The 20583-nt window shown below is 38.4% G+C and overlaps 1 protein-coding gene across 10 annotated transcripts in view; it reads right to left on the minus strand.

Moving 5' to 3' along the window:
- Positions 1-20583, minus strand: part of LOC110382765 (GTPase-activating protein CdGAPr) — a 97572-nt gene that overhangs the window by 36756 nt on the left and 40233 nt on the right. For 5 of the 10 annotated variants that reach the window (XM_064042664.1, XM_064042669.1, XM_064042663.1 and 2 more), the window contains exon 1: positions 5002-5740. The exons of 2 other annotated variants lie outside the window; for them this stretch is intronic. In XM_064042664.1, the coding sequence (XP_063898734.1) occupies positions 5002-5055 (54 nt within the window). In that variant the 5' untranslated portion in view covers positions 5056-5740. Of the gene's footprint in view, positions 1-4961; positions 5741-20583 lie in introns of those variants that run through there. 3 more of the 10 variants (XM_064042667.1, XM_064042665.1, XM_064042671.1) reach the window with 3 other exon arrangements.

A 20583-nucleotide genomic window follows, 5' to 3' on the forward strand; every position in this document is an offset into this window, starting at 1 on the left:
ACTGTATCCTGCAAAACTGAACTACGTGTGAACACAGCGTCCGTTTTTGCAAGATTCCCGCTATTTACCTACTGGACGAACGATTCAGTTTCAAGTGACAAAACCGAATCGCACAAATCGACGGGAACAGCATTTTGCAGGATCCTGCATGCGGTTTGCTCGTGTGAACACTAGCATATAATATCTTTTGCGACCAAACAGGATCCTGCAAAAAACGGTGTCCTGCAAAAAACTGGACTGTCGTGTGAAAGGGCCGTAAGAGTCTGACACTGTCATATGTTAAGACAGATTTTTCCCCTTTTTTTAATGGGAAATCATCCAATGATCCCGCTGTGGGATAGCAGCGTGAAGGATCTTCAGACTCTATTATCTTCCGAGCCTCTTCCCAACTATGTTGGGGTCGGCTTCCAGTCTAACCGTATGCAGCTGAGTACCAGTGTGCCACAAGGAGCGACTGCCTATCTGACTTCCTCAACTCAATTACCCGGGCATCCCCGTGGCCCTTGGTTAGACTGATAATAATGATGATAATTGCTGCCCTCTTATTGCTATTCAGTGACTGATTCCCGGGGGCCCAGTAAGTGAGCTGGCGAATCTCCTGCCATTTTTACGTGTGCAAACATTGTTATCGGCAGGTGCCATAGTTCCCATAGTTATCCCCATTCCCAGTCCATTAGCCCTTGTAGTTTTAGTCCGCACAGAACCGCGGATTATCCTTGGGTACGTTTCTATAGTGTATACAGTGACAATTGTCGGTTTTGTGTCGTCATTTCCTTAAAGTTGTCTCAAAAGGGCTTCAGCATGTTGGCTTCGGCCCCACGTTCGCCTTCCAAAAGTCCGGGACTCTGTAGTCCCGAGTGGATGGCAGAGAAATGATAATTAATATATGAAGATACTCTTTCTAACGTGTCCCGGACGCAAACAAAAGGCCCCGTCTAAAGCATGATGTTATCACGCAATGTGCATTGTGTTCACAAACAAACACTAGTCACACATATAGGGAACAATTGCGTTTGAGTCAGTGAGTATAATTATTGTAAGATTTGACCGCCATTGGGTAGTGATGACGTGCGTATTGGTATTGTAATTATAAAATCCGGCCACGCAAGCGAAGCGAGTACCATTAACTATAAATTGGGCAAAAAGCAGGTTTCTTGTATGGGAGCAGCGGAAATACATCTTCTGTGAAGATGACAACTGTCTTAATATCACGATTCATGAGATGGACCGTGATGGTTCAATCAATCTGGTGACAGACAGGACAGGCTGACAGCGAAGTCTAAACGGTAGGGTTGTTCCCTTTTGGATACGGAACCCTAAAAATGGAAGGGCTAATTCACCAATTCCAGGCATTCGGTACGATCTCTTGGACGCCTAGATGGGAAATCATTAGAAGACCCCTTCTAGCTACGGGTACAGCGTGAGGGAGTGTCAGACTCTTACTGACTAAAACCCATCATGTTCCTTCTGAAGCCCTTTATGTACCAGGGCCGCGATAACTCGCGCGAACAATCCCGCAGCCCCGGTAAGGTGGAAGATAAGTCTGATTGTGATTTGTTTACTGACAATTTAAAGACGATTCCGTGCGTGAGTATAAGTATTGTAAAATGAGCGTGTGAAAGTTTTTATTGCATTTATCAATATTCTTATGTTTCTAAAATATTTTATTAGCCAATGGCCGTTTAAGCTAATCACCAGGGATATTTTATACGTCACGGTTTGATACGTCTCTTGCTATGCCATTCAGCTGGTCATAAATTATTCTATAAAATGGGTATAATAATGGATAAAATGGGTGAAAGACGAGGTGGACAGACGACTTTATAAAGGTCGCCGGAAGACATCCAGCGTCTTCCGGCAGGTCGCCTCCAACAGGTATCTGTGGAGATCTAAGGGGGAGGCCTATGTTCAGCAGTGGACGTCCTTTGGCTGAGATGATGATGATGATTCACCCGGGTTTCAACCTTCATCCTATTTGAGTATCATGCGCGTCGGGTCAGCGTAACATACCTAGAGGATAAGCGCTAGCTTCTGTCAGTAGTTTCACCTGCATCTAGGGGGAACGAACTGCCACACATGGGTAAAAAGTAGCCCATAGCCTTCCTCTATTAATGTGCTACCTAACATTAAAAGAATTCTTCATACGATCCAGTAGTTTAGTTCCTGATATTTGCGACTTCTAAACCAACAAATTCTTTAGCTTTACAATACCAGTACCTATAGAAGATTTTTAGACGCAATTCTAGGGCCACAATACCTAAGCAAGTATGCCAAATGATGAGCACACACGGAACTGCGCCATGTGTGAGTCAACGTCGATTGTAACCTAAGATCATCAGCTTTATGTAATGAGGTTAATACCGCGCGGTTTGCCATACTAATTTACTAGATATTAGTTTAGTATGTTTGTTTAGAGTACACCTGCAATTGGATTCAAACTTGATTTTATGCAGCTGCTAGACAGATGTTAGGGAAAACACCTAATGGAATACAGAAAAGATCATTTATACAGTTACAGCCTTTTTATCGTCCCACTGCTGGGCTGCGGCCTCCTCTCACACGGAGAAGGATTAAGCATTAATCACCACGCTTGCTCAATGCGGGTTGCTGATTTCAGACTTTACAGTCCAGGTTTCCTCAAGATAATTTCCTTCGGTTCGGTTGATTTATAACTGTCTTCAAAAAAAGTAGGTAAATGACGTTCTCCGTTTGACCTGCATGTATATTTGTGCGTTTGTGAGCGATTATCTCACGTTTTACTGAACTGGTTTGTTTGTGGTTTTCAGCATAGTAGGTATATCTCAGACCTAGAAAAAGGTTTTAGTACATTATTGCAGTCGAATTTCTAAAAACTTGTTTTAAGAATGATGAAAGCCTAGCTTCTTAACATATCGGATTCACAAAATCGCCATTTTTTCCACACAAAGTATGTGTTAGTCTGCGTAACCGGATAAAATTTTCTGTTACCGTTAAAATGACAAGTACGTGTGACATTCTTAACATTAAACTCTGGGTTAAAATTAAGAAAAACTTTAATGATTAAGATAACATCTAGTTAATGGGTGAGGCTGCATTTTAATGGTGTTTTAAGGCTTAAATATGCGTGGGATGGAATGCAGTGCAGTTTCAGAATGAGGGAACAATATGGTTGACATCTAGAACTGCTTTTGACTATAGTGGAGTTATCTATTTCATTTAAATACCAGTTATTATTCGTAGGTAATAATAATGGCGTCCAGAAAAATTCTCGGCCATAGTGCCTGTTCTCTCTAAGGAGATCAGCTGCGCAGGACATACTAGTGCACGCACATTTGCTTGGACACAGGTGCACTCACTATTCCTTCACTCTCGTAGCGCGATGGTACGACAATCCGACACCACGTAAGGGAGTTCACAAGCCGTACCAACATTTACATGCTCTCTGATCCACAAGTGTATCAATAACCAACTTCCAGGCTATGGGCTACTGCCTGAAAGTTACTTAATACCCAGAAAGTGACAGCATGAAACGGGAGTAGCTGGGCACCATTATTGTTATAACTCCAGTCTAAATCTAACATCGATTCAAAATGCACTATATAGACTATCCCATTGTATACCGGAAACACTACAGATTTATTACTGTCTTATATTTACCGGCATACACAAGGGGTTAAGAATAAAACAAACGGCTAGGTATAATTTTAAAAATTAAAACACCTACATGCAAAAATATTAATGACTAAACACACAGAAACAGGTAAAATGACACCCATATTTAGAAACAATTGTTACTATTTAACAATAAATGCATAAAATAAAATAAATACATAATTATAATTTTCCTTGAATATGGATTTTTTTGAAAATAATTTCCTTGTCTGCACCTGGTGTGACCGATTAACCGACCGGTCACCGTATAAATATGGCTTACTAGCTTCTGCCCGCGACTTCGTACGCGGATCCTGTCCCTTATGCCAGCGACTACGGGGTCAGCAAAATCAAATAGTCTGATATTGAATTTTAAGGGCCCGTTGACTTGAAAACAACGGAATACGCATAACCATTAGAAACGTTCCATATATTTAATATTTTTGTACTTTAACGGCAAAAGCACAGCAGACTAAACAAAACGCTGAGAACTGAACCGCAATAGACGTGACCATAGGGATAAAAGTAGTGATTCTAATTAGTCCGCATTTAAGTTGTGTGTGGCAAAATATTAATTTTTTTACACCTTTTTACTGTTTATTTACATTTTTCTGATGGATTTTCCGATGAATTAAAACAATAACATGTACCGAACACGTGTAATGACACCATTGCGCGATTAACGCCATCTATCTACGGAGCATAGGAACAGCTCGACATCTATTTGACCAATAGATGGCACTGTATGTCCGTAATAATTTTATTTTTTATTTTTATTTTTTGTAATAAAAACTATCCTATGTCCTTTCTCAAGTTTCAAACTATGTCTGTACCAAATTTCACACAAATCTGTTCAGTAGTATAGGCGTGAAGAAAAGACAGACAGACAGACAGAAAGACAGACAGACAGACAGACAGAGTTACTTTCGCATTTATAATATTAGTTTGGATTTATAACGGTGGAAAACCAACTCATTGGGTGATAGGGTAAATTATTAATAAATAAAATTCTACTGTTGTGTGAAAGTCACAGTAAACTTGATAATTTATGAATTGTTTAACTAATTTTATCACTGATATATTTGTAGTAGTTATAAAAATCAAGTAATTTAGGCCACGTTCTTGATGTAGATGGAGAACTATCTTTAAGTTTTTTTTTTTATCAACACCAATTAAAATCAAATCATGCACAGCTTTATTTTAAGGAAAATAAAAACAAAAAAGCTGGATACAGAAAACCCTGCATAAAACCTCTTTCTAAACACGGGTGTCAATTCAAAATTCAAAGACAAAAAAAAAACAAAAGAATTCAAAAAAAGAACAAGACATACAGACAACATCTAGGAGAGCCTGGAATGATTATCCGCTCACATTCTGACCACAGAGCATCCAGCTATCAGTGCATACGCCGAAAACCCGCCTCATCTTCGATTCGCACTAATATAAAGCAATTTACCGCGATAAAATGCCATTTAGTTAGATTCACTTCACTTTTGCAACAGTCAAAAACATACACAACCTCATTTAGAACAATCCAAATTGAAATGTTGTACACTATAAGCGTCTTTAGTAACTTTTAGCGATAATTACGCACGTAACACTGTAAAAGGTTGCATTAGAACACTTTGGCACTACATTTTAAGAACACAAATCCGTTTTTGTACTAACATTGGCACCAGACGTTGCTCAAACACTGAATTTCGAAAGTATTTTCGTAACAAAACGTTTGAACGTAATCTTTTCACGGTCCGTCGATGATCACAGTCAAATAGACTAAGAAATAAGTTCAAAAAACAGTACTGCACCACTGTTTCGACACATAAAAACAATATTTACAATAAAACTGGGCTAAATAAAAATAGCAATTCCTCGGGCCGTGATCGCGACGCAAATGTAACAGAATATTTCGAGTCCGCACTATGTTTCATGTTCGCCAACCGTTAGCGAACAGACAATAACACTAATACAGCGCAAATTAATTCATGAAAAAGCTTTTTTTCTAATGAAATGATCGCGAAAATATAACTCAAGAACGTAATTCGATTTGACAGACGGCACGCCCCCCTCCCCGCGCGTAGCAAACTGCGGGTCGATGACGATGTTGCCAGCTCGCGCCCACTAACACGGCAACGCGGGAGATTTTCGTAAATAGAACACGGGGAAAAATTATGGTAAAAATAATTAACTTTATTGCCAGTGTTGAAATATTTAGATTTATTGGTTTCGTTGTAAAAAGTTTGAGGTTTTAATCGAATCGATTGTTATGGTTAGATTAAAAGTGAGAGTTGTTTTAATTTAGAGATATCTTGCGTCTATTCGATTTATCTTTTATCGATTGTATTGTACGAGATGTACTCTTTATCAAAGATGTTGATTGTAAGTGCATTATAGAGATAAAGTTGTTAAGTCATGCAGTATTGGTACATAAAGTTGTATACTATTATATCATGCATGACCTTATTTTAGCCATAGTTTCACTTACTGAAAGCAATATAAAAGTAATTAAAAGACAACATAATTGTTTTATTAAAAATGATTTACATCGAAAGTGAAAATTGATAGTTAAACAGTTGTTTCAAGAGAAACGGGCGTTTATGTAGTCAGGGACAAAAGCTTAGAAATTATCGTGATAGTCTTTTCAGCAGTTTCCAGTTAATTTAAAAGTCATACATAAGCTACTACAATAACTTTTCTTCAGTGAAAGTCCAAGAAAGTCAATTTTACACCGTTCAAACAACTACTAAGTTGGAAAACTAATCGATAATAGTAACTTAACTCAATATTACTGAGAGAAATTCATTAATTCGTTTTTATAGCGAGACGATTGAACATTTTCATTACTTTGATACTTTCTCTGGCCACTTAATATATATTTTACTGCCATTTGTAAACTGCCTCGACGGTCTAATAGTCGCATAGCGAGACTGTCTCGGGATCGATTCCCGAATTTTGTAGATTTCAGAATCTTTCACAAAGCAGCCCGGAGACTGGAAGTTGGTGATTGATACACCCGTGCATCGGGGAGTACGTTCCTCGATCCTACACCTGATCTCTCTCTCGAGTCAGGTAGACGTCCTATCGGACTATGAGAGCGAAGGAATAGTGAGTGCACCTGTGTCCAAGCAAATGCTCGTGCACTATAATATGTCCTGCGCAGCTGGCTGATCTCCTTATATGAGAACAGCTGCCGTGGCCGACACGGCTAGAACGCCATTCCTAAAAGGTTTATGACGTCATTAAGCCTCATGATGTCATTATAGTGTGACGGTTCATACTTATGGTTGTAATATGTTTTATTAATTTTCTATTTACGACGGGTTTTAGTAGATTCTTCTGTCAACTGATTAATTTGTGTGTGTCATTTTTGGGTCACGTCTCAAATTGTCATCTGAGGATAACTATTGATAGTGGGACAGTAGTAACAATAGATCACAATAACCAGCGTGCACCTAAAAAAACCGCATCCAAATCTGTTCATCTGTTTAAGAGTTGCGGTATAATCATCGGCAAGGATATTGAGCCCAGACCTTCACCTGCGCAGAAGTGATTTATTGGTTTATTGCCGTAAGTGTACAGTGGGCAAAGCGATCCCCACTCTTCCGCCGAGAGCCCATTATCCGTGCCGATAACTATACCACATACAGAAATACATAGATACCTAGCGATAACATTAACACTGATGTTAAAAACATTAGATTTCCGCGATAAGTTGACGCGTGACAAGAACCAATTACACATTAATTATAATATTTAATGTTTCAATGTAACAATGTTATGATTTGGTTCAAATCAAACTTAACATTATGATTATGTAATGAGAGGTAAATGTCCTTTATCAACGCTAGACATTTTAATTGCCTAATAGATCATTATTTTATCAGCAGTGTTATATTTAGAATTATTTGAGTATAACGAACTATACAGTAAGTTCATTTGCATAAAATATTGCTAAGGATAGGATGTGGCTGCGGGATTTTTAGAAACATACCGCGGTCCCGATGCATAAAGGGCACCAGAAGGAACATGATGGGTTTTAGTCAGTAAGAGTCTGACACTCCCTCACGCTGCACCCACAGCGGGAAGTGTCACGAAAAAAGGATTACTGGACTGTTCGAAAGAGTGACTAGGGTCCTGAAATAATTTTCCTATCCTAGATTCAAAAGACTTCTGAAGATGCACAGTTATTTTTGACAGTATAGTCTGCTTCACAGGATGAATCACACTACCATTTTCCCTAAAAAAGGAGGATATGTGGCGTCATACTAATCTGTATCCATACATACGAGTTCTAAGTTGTCTTAATAGGTCCATTTAGGTGCAAAAATCATATTGCGCGCTATATGATTGACGTTAATTAATTCACGCTTACGTTTGAAAAGGAAAACAATAAGGAAAATTAAGTGAACAATTAATTATTTCTGAACCAACGGCTATGACGCCACGATGGTATCTGAAGGTGTGTTACTAGTACTACGGTGTAGGTTGTTTTGTATGCCTAGTAAATACAAGCGTCTATTATTATCTATGTACTGAGAAACTATAAGTTTCAGAGATTTATCAGTCATAACACACATAACAGATAAAAAGCTTCAGCTAAAAAGCTGAAATCTAACAGACTATTATTGTGAGAAATAAGGCGTCATCAGGCGAGTCAATTTATTGAAATGGATCACGAAACTGATTACTTCTTACTAGCTTCTGCCAGCGGTTTCGCACCTGCGTCTGAATGGGAACTACTAGGACATTAGCAAACAAACAAATCCGTCAGTTTAATAAATTAGTATAGATATCCAACAAAAAGAAGTCATAATTTTCATCTATCAAATGACGATAGACAACAATATGAACTTCGATGCAACCAGTCTTCCCGTCCTTCCATCTCCGGCATCCAACGATATTAAACCCAACGAGACCTAGATACGAACAATGGAGGAACGATAATGGAATTGAAATAGATTTTTCCCATCCCCCTATACACCCGTTATTAATTTTTAGTTTATATCTACGGGAGAAAAGGAAGTTCTTTTAGTATATTGAATAGTTATCCCATCTTATGGCCATACAAGATGATTTTCCGCGGTTCCACTCGTATCCCGGATAAAACGTAGCCTATGTTACCCAAAAGTGGAAGAATTTCTCAAATCGGTCGAGGTTCGGAGGATTGAGGGTAACAAACAGACATAACAAAAAAGCTACATATTTATATCTGCATCTTCGTGATTAAGCGGAACGATTACCGAATTGCAATATTAAGATGCACTCATTATGTATAGAGGTTTATTATGCAGTATAAAATGTAGTAAAAAAAGATAAATAAACCTATTTTCGGAAATCTTGAGATAATCTTATCTTACCGTTTGCATCTCGGCATGATTTGCATTGTTTTTTTAGCAACCAAAACGTTATGCAATGTTGCCAGGTCAAATTTATTGAATACCCAGACCGAGAACATTAATTGAGCTATTTACGAAATATACTTAGGCCCTGTTTATTAAAATTGATTAAAGCGTCGCCAATCTCGCTATCATTAATACCTCAATCACACTCATTAATCTATCAAGAATTTTCTAAATCCTTTTCTGTAACAACTTTCAAATCATGCTAAGTAAAGTCAAATTGATTGATAGCTGGTCCATTCCGATTCACGACCACATAATATTCTGCTACAGTCGTCTTCCAGAAAAGGGTACGAGTGACCACTGCATATAAATGAACATTTTCACTTTTAATTATAACAATTTATTATTTAGCAACACTGGTAGAGTGGGAAAACTTTAGTGAGCCCGTAGTGAAGAAATCCTTATTAATATTATAATAATAAATACGAAAGTAATTGTCTGCTTTCACTGACTTAAATGTTTGGGTACACGGATAGTCTAGCTAGCAAGAGTCCGAGAAAGGCCTAGGCTACTTTTAATCCCTGATATAGAAGTAATTCCCTTGAGACAAGGGGAACAACGGGTCCATTAGTAAATTTTTATATCTAAAAGAACATCAAGTCTTTCAAAGTGGTTTCTTGCACAGATCTCATCAAATTTGCCACTGCAAAGATTGACTGTTGAGTCATTTGACAGCAAAGACCAGAAAGACAGTCGCTCCATATACCATATACTCACCTTTCATCAGTACTTAGCTGCATCTAGTCGAACAGCCTAATTCATAATGGCTAGGTCAATAAAGAGTTCCAAAGAGAGCTGTATTATTCAACAGTGTAACTTGTTACCGAATAGTCATTAAGACTTGTAATCATCATAAATTATGATCATGTTATTGTAATATGGCAACGATTTGAAAGTGACGGATCACGCTGTGTTGCCAGCATTATTAATCACTAGCTTCTGCCCGCAACTTCGTACGCGGATCCAGTCCCTTATGCCAGCGACTACGGGGTCAGCAAAATCAAAGATCTGAATCGTCTGATATTGAATTTTAAGGGCCCGTTGACTTGAAAACAACGGAATACGCATAACCGTTAGAAACGTTCCATATATTTAATTTTTGTACTTCAACGGCAAAAGCACAGCAGACTAAACAAAACGCTGAGAACTGAAGCGCAATAGGCGTGACCATAGGGATAAAAGTAGTGATTCTAATTAGTCCGCATTTAAGTTGTGTGTGACAAAAATATTGCACGTATTATTACGTAAAACTAATTACTAATTCGTGGTGACTTAGTTGAAGTCGTGGTGGTTTAGTGGGTAGAGAACCAATCTCTCATGTCTGAGCGTGTGACTTTGATTCCAGGTCTGGCAAGTACCTGCCAATGCTACTTTTCTAAGTTCGTATGTACTTTCTATGTATATTTTAGATACCAATGACCGTTATTTGGAGGGAATGTTAAACTTTGGGTTCCGGCTGTCATTGAACATTCTTGGCAGTCGTTATGGGTAGTCAGAAGCCAGTAAGTCTTACCAAGGGGTGTTGGATTGAGCGGGTAACCGGATTGTGGAGGTCAGATAGACAGTCGCTCCTTGTATAACACTGGTACTCAGTTGCATCGTGACTGGAAGTCGACCCTAACATAATTGGGACAAAGGCTCTTGAGATAATAACGACAATAATAATGAGATATAAGCACCGCAGGACATCTGAGGCTGATGACGGGGAGTAGCGAGCCCGCGGGGCTATATATACCGAGTGCTCCAGGGAGAGTATACTGTCTCCCACCTCCGGCCGGCCGGAGTGAACCATAACGGGGGTTTGCCGTCCAGAGTGGAGTCGCTAGAGCATGGTTAGTAGCCCTTCTCGGAGGGCAGGTGCGTCCTGGTAAGTGGCGAGTGGGCCGGTGATGCTGGACCCACAGGGAGCGCGTGATCTGCGTTTTAAGTCCGCCGAGGTATCCTCGCCCTTCAGCCGCTCTGACTACGACTTAATTTTTTGATTCACCATACCTATTTTGTAATATTCATTTATATACATTTCAAGTGTAGTAGGGCTCTTGAAGTTCCACATCAGGTGTTCCAGATCTTCGATTTTTATACGTCAATAGAGTGTGCTTATCAGATTGAACAAATTTTGCTAACACGTCATACCTTTATCTATTGTCTACCTGGGCTCCTGGAGTTCCACATCAGGTGTTTTAGATCTTCAATTTTTGTAAGTCATTAGAGAGTGCTTATCAGATTGAACAACTTTTGCTAAGACGTCATACCTTTATATGCTATAGTCTGGCTGGGCTCCTGGAGTTCCACATCAGGTGTTTTAGATCTTCAATTTTTGTAATTCAATAGAAAGTGCTTATCAGATTGAACAACTTTTGCTCAAACGTCATACCTTTATATGGTACAGAGTAGCTGAGCTCTTGGGGTTTCACATCAGGTGTTCCAGATCTTCAAATTTATTATCTCAGCAGAAAATGCTCATCCCATGAAACAATTTTTGCCATGGCACCAATTTTGTATCTCTTATAGTTTTGTTGGTCTGTTGGAGTTCTGCATCAGGTCTTCAAGTTTCGAAGATAAATTATAGCCTATATGTTGACCAGGTTTAATACCGATACAACAAAGAAAGAATCATTGAAATCCGTTCAGTAGTTCCGAAGATTAGCGTGTACAAACAAACAGACATACAGACAAACAGACAGATTTTTTTTTTGGATTTGTGCTCCATTACTGTTTCTAAACCCCACCCAATTATTATTTTTTTAATATATTTAATGTACAGACACACTTTTTTTACAGATTTATTATATGTATAGATATAGATTAGTGATCTATCTCTAATATAATAAAGAGGAAACATTTAATTGTTTGTTTGTTTCAAAGAAACTACTGAACCGATTTGAAAAATTCTTTCACACAGTTGGAAAGCTACACTCTTCCCGAGTAACATAGGCTATATTTTATCCCGGTACGGGCAGTAGTTCCCACGGGAGGCGGGCGAAACTGCGAGAAAATGTCTAGTCATTAGTAATGCTAAATAATGGTTTTAGATCGATCTAGAATCGTTGTTTTAAGCTTTCGGTTTTTTGTGCTATGTAATGGTTGATTCATGATCTTTGGAAACATAGACTTACATTAAGATGAGTCACAAAATTAGTATTCGAACTTTCGTTTGGCTTTTTTCAAGGATTTTAAATGATTCATCATCACTGGTCTGGTAGCTGCAAGAATGGTAATTGTTGAACGATCATACGTCAATTCTCTATTGGGATTACGTAATTAGACCGACACATTTTTCTCAGAAGGTCTGTCTACCGTCTAGTCTGACACCAGTCTAACCAAGGGGTATAGGGTTGCCTGGGTAACTGGGTTGAGAAGGTCAGACATGAGGGGGGCAGTCGCTCCTTGTGTCACATTGGTACTCCGCATCCGGTTAGACTAGGAGCCGATCTTAACATAATTGGGAAGACTCGGGAGATGAGGATGATGAGCATCACCTCTCCGAAATCAGCAATTTAACTACCCGCGTATGCGCAGTACTCAGTGTTTTGTTCATACAATTTGACTGAAGTGATTATCATGAAGTCAGTAGAAGCAGTTTTCGTAGCTGCTAAGTTATATGCCTTAGAATACTTCAGGGCACTTAGTAGCAAGTGTTTTAAAAGGAAAGATCAAACAGTGTATCCTAAACCTCATTCTTTTCAAATTAAAAGTCAACACATTTAAAATATACCACTCGATGCCGCTTTAAATTCACATCACACAGAAAGGGAAAGGTATAGCCACAAATGCATAATAAATGTATATAATTTAGTCTTCAACGACAGCCGGGTAACACTGTAGTTTGTTTTTAAAATACTATTTCATAGCAAATGACTACTGGACACAGTTTTTGTTGTAATATAATCGCTGCTTGACGTAATGATTGCAAAATTACGGTGGCATATGGACATAGGTAATTTTGTCTATAATAGAGATACATGTATAATGTACAATTCTTGATACTTTTAAATCTACACAGTATTATCCACTAGTTAGACATAGATAAAAGTATATGTAAATAAGTGTATGGTATTCAGATACAAAAACTATATATATAAGCTATATTACTGCCAATTTAATGAAAATCCGCTTGAATCGAAATATTTTGAACAACAACTAACAAACAACAAACTTGCTGGTTAACAATAGGTATTTATAGGAAGCAGGATTAATATGATGGTCTACCAAATAACTAGAATTTTGGAAACGAAACAATTTTAAGCCTAAAATACATGGAACCAACTCAGAAAACCCATCCCACCGTGCTAAACGTGAAACTGCAATTGCAGACAGAAATAGGTCAACCCAAATCGAGAATCAAAAGGCTTTAGAAATCCAAAAACCAGGTCCGAAATTCAAATGCACAAAACACAATACCCTTCAAATTGTAACATTGCAAATGCAACAGAAACCATCTGCTGTTGCAAAAGTAACCTTACTGGTTAGGAAGCAAAGGTGGTTTTTGAGTGAAGGTTCCCTACCCTCCAAAAGAGACAAGTGTCCAGCAGTCACCCTTCAAAGGAAGCATAACAGGTTTTAACTTTTAATTGCTTGCAACCGTGTGAAAAGTGTCGAGTTGTCAGTTGGTTTGTCGGTTTGTCGGTCTGTGACTGTTCTCACTAAGGGAAGGTTCGTAACGCCAGAAGAGACACATATACGACAATGCCCACGGGAACGGTACAACCAAATATACAGTAAAACATTCAGTCATTCACGACACCGATAATACGTTAACTAGTGTGTTGATCATACATTTACTATGCTCTCGACGCATTTCCCGACAGATATGAACCGTCCCTAAGGAGATCAGCCAGCTGCGCAGGACATATTATAGAGCAGACACAGGAGCACTCTCTATTCCTTCACTCTCTGCGCGCGATGGCACGACAATCCGACACCACCGAAGAGAGATCACAAGCAAGACTGACATTTAGGATTTCTTTCAGGAAGCTAGCTTATCCCCGAGTAACATAGGGTATATTTTATCCCGGTGCAGGCAGTAGTTCCTACGGGACGCGGGTGAAACCACGGCTAGTTAGGTATACATACATACATACATATAACGTTTTCCAATTGTTTTGATAGCTACGGTGCCCTGCTTTCGCGTTTAATTTTGACGACTGGCTTGAAGGAATATATGTAAATGGGTGTTTTAAATGGCTTCTGTTTTAACAGTTCCTGAGTTAGAAATAGTTTGTTTCGTAATATTGGGAAGTGTGTCTGATTGTTGCTGATTTATATTGTGTTAATGGGTTTCATAATAGCTTTGAATGGTTGTGGTTTTTATCTGGTAGTTCGATAATAGGTGAATATGTTAATCTTTGCTATATCTTAAGCTTTATAATTCTTTTGTCAACTCCTCAACGGTTGGCCCAATTTGGTTGTTTCGAACGGATGTCTGGATATTTTGAAGATATTGGACTCGGAAGGTGGTGTTGCTGTTGATAATGTCAATTCTTGCGGTATGAGGTTCTCCAAGACCGCTATTGTTAAATATAGGTGTACAAATAAGATCAATACTTTATGACCAAAGGTCGTCATAAACCTGAGAAACCATAATAAGAACTTCCAATATCATTTGACACAAGCTAGAAAGCGAAAATATAATCTCGTAACACAGCCCATGACGTTCAGGCATGAAGAACAACTTCCGACAAATCCAAGAATTACGAGGCATAAAAACACTTATTAAGTTAGTTAAAGTTTCTTTGCGGAAGCCAAATAAACTAGCTGGTTCTGCCAAGCGAAAACAATCCGATAACGGCAATACTGTGGTTAAGCATGACTTAGTTTTTGACACCCTGGTTATATAATATCGGCTTATGACAATTGGCTCAGGTATATGTACCTATACATATATCGTAAGTACAGATACTTTGTCAGCTAGAAAAACATTTCATGTAATATATTAGTAAAGTTCCAGGACCTCTGTTTTTAGTAAGACATGTACAACTGTGGGTCCCGGCTTTAAACATCTTTGGCAGTCGTTACGGGTGGCCAGAAGCCAGAATGTCTGACAGTCGGTCTTAAAAAGGGTTGCCTGAGTAACCAGATTGTGGAGATCAGACAGACAATCATCACTCAGCCACATGCGACATGCGATAAGACTGGAAGCCAACCCCAACACAGCTAGGAAAAGGCCCGGCAGAAAAATATAGTTTTTATTTCAGTACTTTGACCAAATCTAAAATTACAAGCCTACAAACTATTCTAAACGTAACATAAACACAGTAAACATTATCAAAGACATTCCTTTGAGTGTCACAGCAAGTACTGGACCGACAGAATTTCTAAGTTCAAGATCATTGGGCGTCGCCTAGCGGCGCGAATTTTCGGAATGCCTTACCGTCTCAGATATTCACTTAGGTACGTGAAGGTATGAAGATTAAAACCAGGCTTACAGGTCTCGGTAGAAGTATATGTAGATATGTTTATTGAAATTGCTGCTTTGTGGTCCTTGCCAGAATAATTTGTGCTTGAGGTGAACAATTTTGCTTGAAGCAGACAAGTGATTTAAAATCTATTCAGTGATAGCCATATAAGTACATACAAGTAGTAGATAATATTCGGAGGGCACGATAAACTGCAGGTCCCGGCTGTCATTGAACATCCTTGGCAGTTGTTACGGGTAGTCAGAAGCCAGTAAGTCTGACAACCAGTCTTACCTAGGAGTATTGGATTGCCCGGGTAACTTGGTTGAGGATGTCAGATTGGTAGTAGCTCCAATAGCTATACCCCAAGCTAAATGAGGAAAAGAAATGTAAATAAGCAATTCGGATCAAAATTATCATACTAAATTGGTATTTGCAATAAGTGACGTAAATATTATAATTTTCTCAAATTACAAATTGCTATAAATATTCTGTTACACTTGCATACAATTAATATATTACTAACATTTTTGGATATATTAGCCCAGTTGCCTAGTTTGGGGATTTTTTTTAGCGGGAAGTAGTTCTTTAAGAAGTGGGTGATTACGCTAAATAGCATAATAAGGACCTTCTATTTACCTAAGGAAATCTGTCATCGAACATGCTTGGCAGTCGTTACGGGTAGTCAGAAGCCAGTAAGTCTGACACCAGTCTAACCAAAGGGTTGCCCGGGTATCTGGGTTGAGGAGGTCAGACAGGGCAATCGCTCCTTTTAAAGCACTGGTACTCAGCTTTAGACTGGAAGCCGACCCCAACATAGTTGGGAAAAAGGCTCGTAAGATGATGATGATTTACCTAAGGAAGTCTAACAACACAACACACTTATAACCAACGAGTTCCTAACAAAAAAAGTCGACAATGTCAACTGCATCAAACAGTGCCATGTGTTGTACATATTGTCTACGGATGATGACGTCACGGCAATGGCGGCTGTCCACAATATGTTTATTGATACGATTAAGCTTGTAGTTAGTTGTTATATCCGCTGTAGATGTTATTTTGTAATAGAACGAAGAATGAGAATAAAAGAATTATTATTAAAAAAACAAAATACCCGACTGCACACTAAAAAAAGAGTAAAACAAGCCCCACAATAATATTGATCAATCAAATGCTAAAAACTAATTATGTAATACCGTTTAAACAATACCTATATTAAAATACACTACAATATGTGTTCGTAATCGATAGTTAAATAAACAGAAACTTATTTTGAATACAAATTTACTGAATATAATTTATAAATATTGATGGAAAGCATCGCAGGCGGGGACCAACAGAGGCTTATTTATAGTCATTTCGGTTGTGCACCATTTAGCAGAATTTTCGTTGGTGGCGGTCAAGGTGGTCCCCGCCTGCGATGCTTTCCATCAATATTTATAAATTATATTCAGTAAATTTGTATTCAAAATAAGTTTCTGTTTATTTAACTATCGATTACGAACACATATTGTAGTGTATTTTAATATAGGTATTGTTTACATATTAGTTTTAGCATTTGATTGATCAATATTATTTTTGTTTGTGTGCAGTCGGGTATTTTGTTTTTTTAATAATAATTCTTTTATTTATAACTTTTTAGCTGTTTTTAAACGGTTTTATTTAGCTCACCCCGTTTGTTTTATTTATTATTTATTCATTCTTGGGTCAAATTTAGAAATTGAAATTTCAGTGCCTTCCTGTTGTCAGATTGATCTGAAATTTGGTACACACCTTTATTTCCAATGACAATACAATATAGTAATATCAATAACATCGCAAATCCAAGATGGCCGCCGTTTCAAAATGGCGGATAACGTAGGTTTTATAAATCCCATCAATGTGGGTATCAAATGAAAGTGCTCAACCAGTAGAATACAATGTACTATATAAAATTCAAATCCAAGATGGCGGCCTCTACAAAATGGCGGATAACTTAGGTTTTATCAATCCCATCAACATGGGTATCAAATGAAAGGTCTCAACAAGTAGAATACAATTTACTATGCAAAATTGCAATCTAAGATGGCAGCCGCTACCAAATGGCTGATAACAATTTTTAAACGGTTTTATTTAGCTCATCCCGTTTGTTTTATTCTTGGGTCAAATTTAGTAATTCAAAGGACAATGTCCAAATTGGCCCTGTGCAGTAAAGAGTATCAGAATATACGATAATTAATCGCCTATTTTATTATGTAAGTTGCAAATATTCCTGTATCACGGACTAGCTGTATTCCAAAATAAACTTTTAATAGAATTTAACGCGACTAATAAAATTAGATCGCCATCTTCGCCTAATGTCATGTCATGTTAGAAGTCCAATAGGGATGTCCAATCAATTATAATCTATTGATTGAATTATTAATCGATCGATTGTGTTTTCTTTTCTAGTGCTTTCTTTTAAACCTAATAAGAATACTTTATGAATGCAGTCATACTCCAATTTAAATAGGTAGTAAGAATAATATTATACAGTAATCAAAACTTTTTATTTCTATACAATCATTAAAGCATCTTATTCATTTTTTACGACAATTAATACAAAAATAACATTTATTTTTCGGCGTAAAATAAACCATTGTCATAAATACCTACTTGTAATGTTTATATGACAAAGGTGATATAATAGACAGTTTGAAATAATTTAAGACCACAGTAAATCTTAATCGAAAAAATCGATTATTGGTGTGGTGTTGTACTACATCCCTAGTTTGGCTGTGAACGTCACGTCGTCCGTCATTGATGTTATTAATGTTATATGTCATTTTATTTTTGTACTTCATCCAATTTTTTGAAAAACAACTGCATAGGTACCTAATTATCTAGGTAGGTATTAAGATATTACCTACTTTTCAGTTTCTTAAAAGTTACTCAAAGCTGTGCGGGACGGACGTAGCTCAGAAGCAGGTACTATGGGGTGGCTTCGAGACGTTGACGCCCCGTCGGTCGCTGGTTCTTGGACGTCTGGGCGAGTGGACTGTATTTACGATGTGGCGAGAAACAGGAATTTCAGAAACAAGAATACGTTTAGACGGGTTTTAGACTTTCTGCTACTATAGGTTCAGGAATGCCGGTGAAAATAATAAGTCTTCATATATTTTTCAGGAGTCTTGAAGGGACGAGCTTCGACGCACTTACCATACTACAATTACACTATTTACTTTTCACTATTTACTTGTTATACTATCAAAAAATCCATACCGATGACTACGATTTGTACGGCGGCGCTTGCGCACCGAATGAGCTCGAAACTTTACCGTGACGAGCACCTCGATTTCTCGTCCCTCCGACCAACTCAGTTTTATTGACCTTTCAATTTAACAGCCGTATTACAAACAATTGGTACATGATATCATTGCAGGACACATAGCGTCAGACGCCCCATGACGTGCGCTACTGAACTATACCACACACACCCTGCATACCTTAAGGGCTGAAATACTATAAACGAATAACTATAAAAAACTATGTGAAATCAGCCCTTATGTGAAGGTTATCTCGAGATAAAAAACAAACTATGGGGGGTATCTCGATACGAATGGTAGTGTGTGTTAGGGCATTTCATGGGCTATCTGGCGATAGTAATCCTAACAATGTGACCTAAGCCCTAGTATTGTTTATTTGCATGTGAAATGAAAGTCAAAACACAGACATTATTTATTGTTCTATAACTTAAACTATTAACAATATTTCTATAAATTAAGTTATTTTCTATACAATGGGACCTAGGCTTTCAGTTAAACACTATTTCACTAATGAAAGTCTAGGATTTTTGCTATCAAGAAATGTTTACATGGGTAAATCAGGCCTTAAACGGCAGAACTATTAGGTTAATTATACATAATTAGGTAGGTTAAGGTTACCGCTACAAAACTATTACAATTTGGTATCAAAAAACACTATAATTTACAAATTAAAGCACTATCAAAATCTGAACACAATTCTATAACAATTTAGAAGGAGGGTGCGCGTAAAAAACATACCTTGGCGCGGCTCACGGCACTTTTTGCTCATTACCCTCATCACAAAATTGTTAGAGTATAAATAGTTACGCGCATACACGAACACTCAGGCATTATGATTTTGCACTCGCGGCGCACGGATGCGTCTGTCGCGAACAAAAGCTATGAAAAATCGTAGTTAGGTAGGTACCTACATTTAATGGTACGTTCACACGCGCGCGTTCAAATCGACATTCAACGGGCACAGTCAAATTCACGAGCGTGTAAACGGTACGCCCGAGCCCGTGAACGCGCCCGTGCCCGTGAATGCCGCGAATCGGGCGAGTGTCGGTTTTTTGGCAAAGTTCAAAGGATGAATGTGCGGGCGCCCGGCAACTGTTTACACGCGCGCGGGCAGTCAGTCTCTCCTGCGCTTTCGCGACGAGTGGATCTTCATTCAACGTTCTAAGAAAGTCGCTTCGATCGGAGATTACAACATGGCGGAATGATCAACGTCGTTCATCATTTTGTTTCTTTTTCCAATAAAAATAAGTTAAGCCAAAGGCTATGACAGCAACAACACCGAGATCCTCGCTTCTCGCCATTCTTGCACTGATTGACACGACGGCGTGCGTGTGAAGTGAACAGCTTGAATGTCCGCCTGCCCGCGACGGGCAGCCCGCCCGGGCTGCGCGGCGCGCGTGTGAACGTAGCATTATATTCGTTGTTATGGTTAGATTATAACCTCAAAATCTGATACTTTTTTTGAAATATATCTTTTTTGCAGCTAGTCCGCTATAAATACAAGATCTTCTAGGAATCTACTAATGATAGAGAATACAATACATAATTATCCGATGCTCTTGGCTCCAGGGCCAACTATGTATGGACGCAGGGCAATGTCCTTTCACCCTCTTCCTGTCAACCGATTAATCTGAAATTTTGTATACAATTTTAATTCTGATGACAATACAATATAGTAATATCAATAACATTGTAAATCTAATATGGCCCCGGTACAAAATGGCGGATTACATATTTTTCCACCACCCCCTCAATATGGGTATCAAATGAAAGGGCTACACAAGTAGAATACTGTTAGCAACCCCAGCGGGGCCCAACAGGGCCAAGGCCTGCCTGGGCTGCGGGATTGTTCGAAAGAGTTACCGTGGCCCTGGT

Source organism: Helicoverpa armigera, chromosome 29, assembly GCF_030705265.1.
Source record: "Helicoverpa armigera isolate CAAS_96S chromosome 29, ASM3070526v1, whole genome shotgun sequence".
NCBI lineage: Eukaryota > Metazoa > Arthropoda > Insecta > Lepidoptera > Noctuidae > Helicoverpa > Helicoverpa armigera.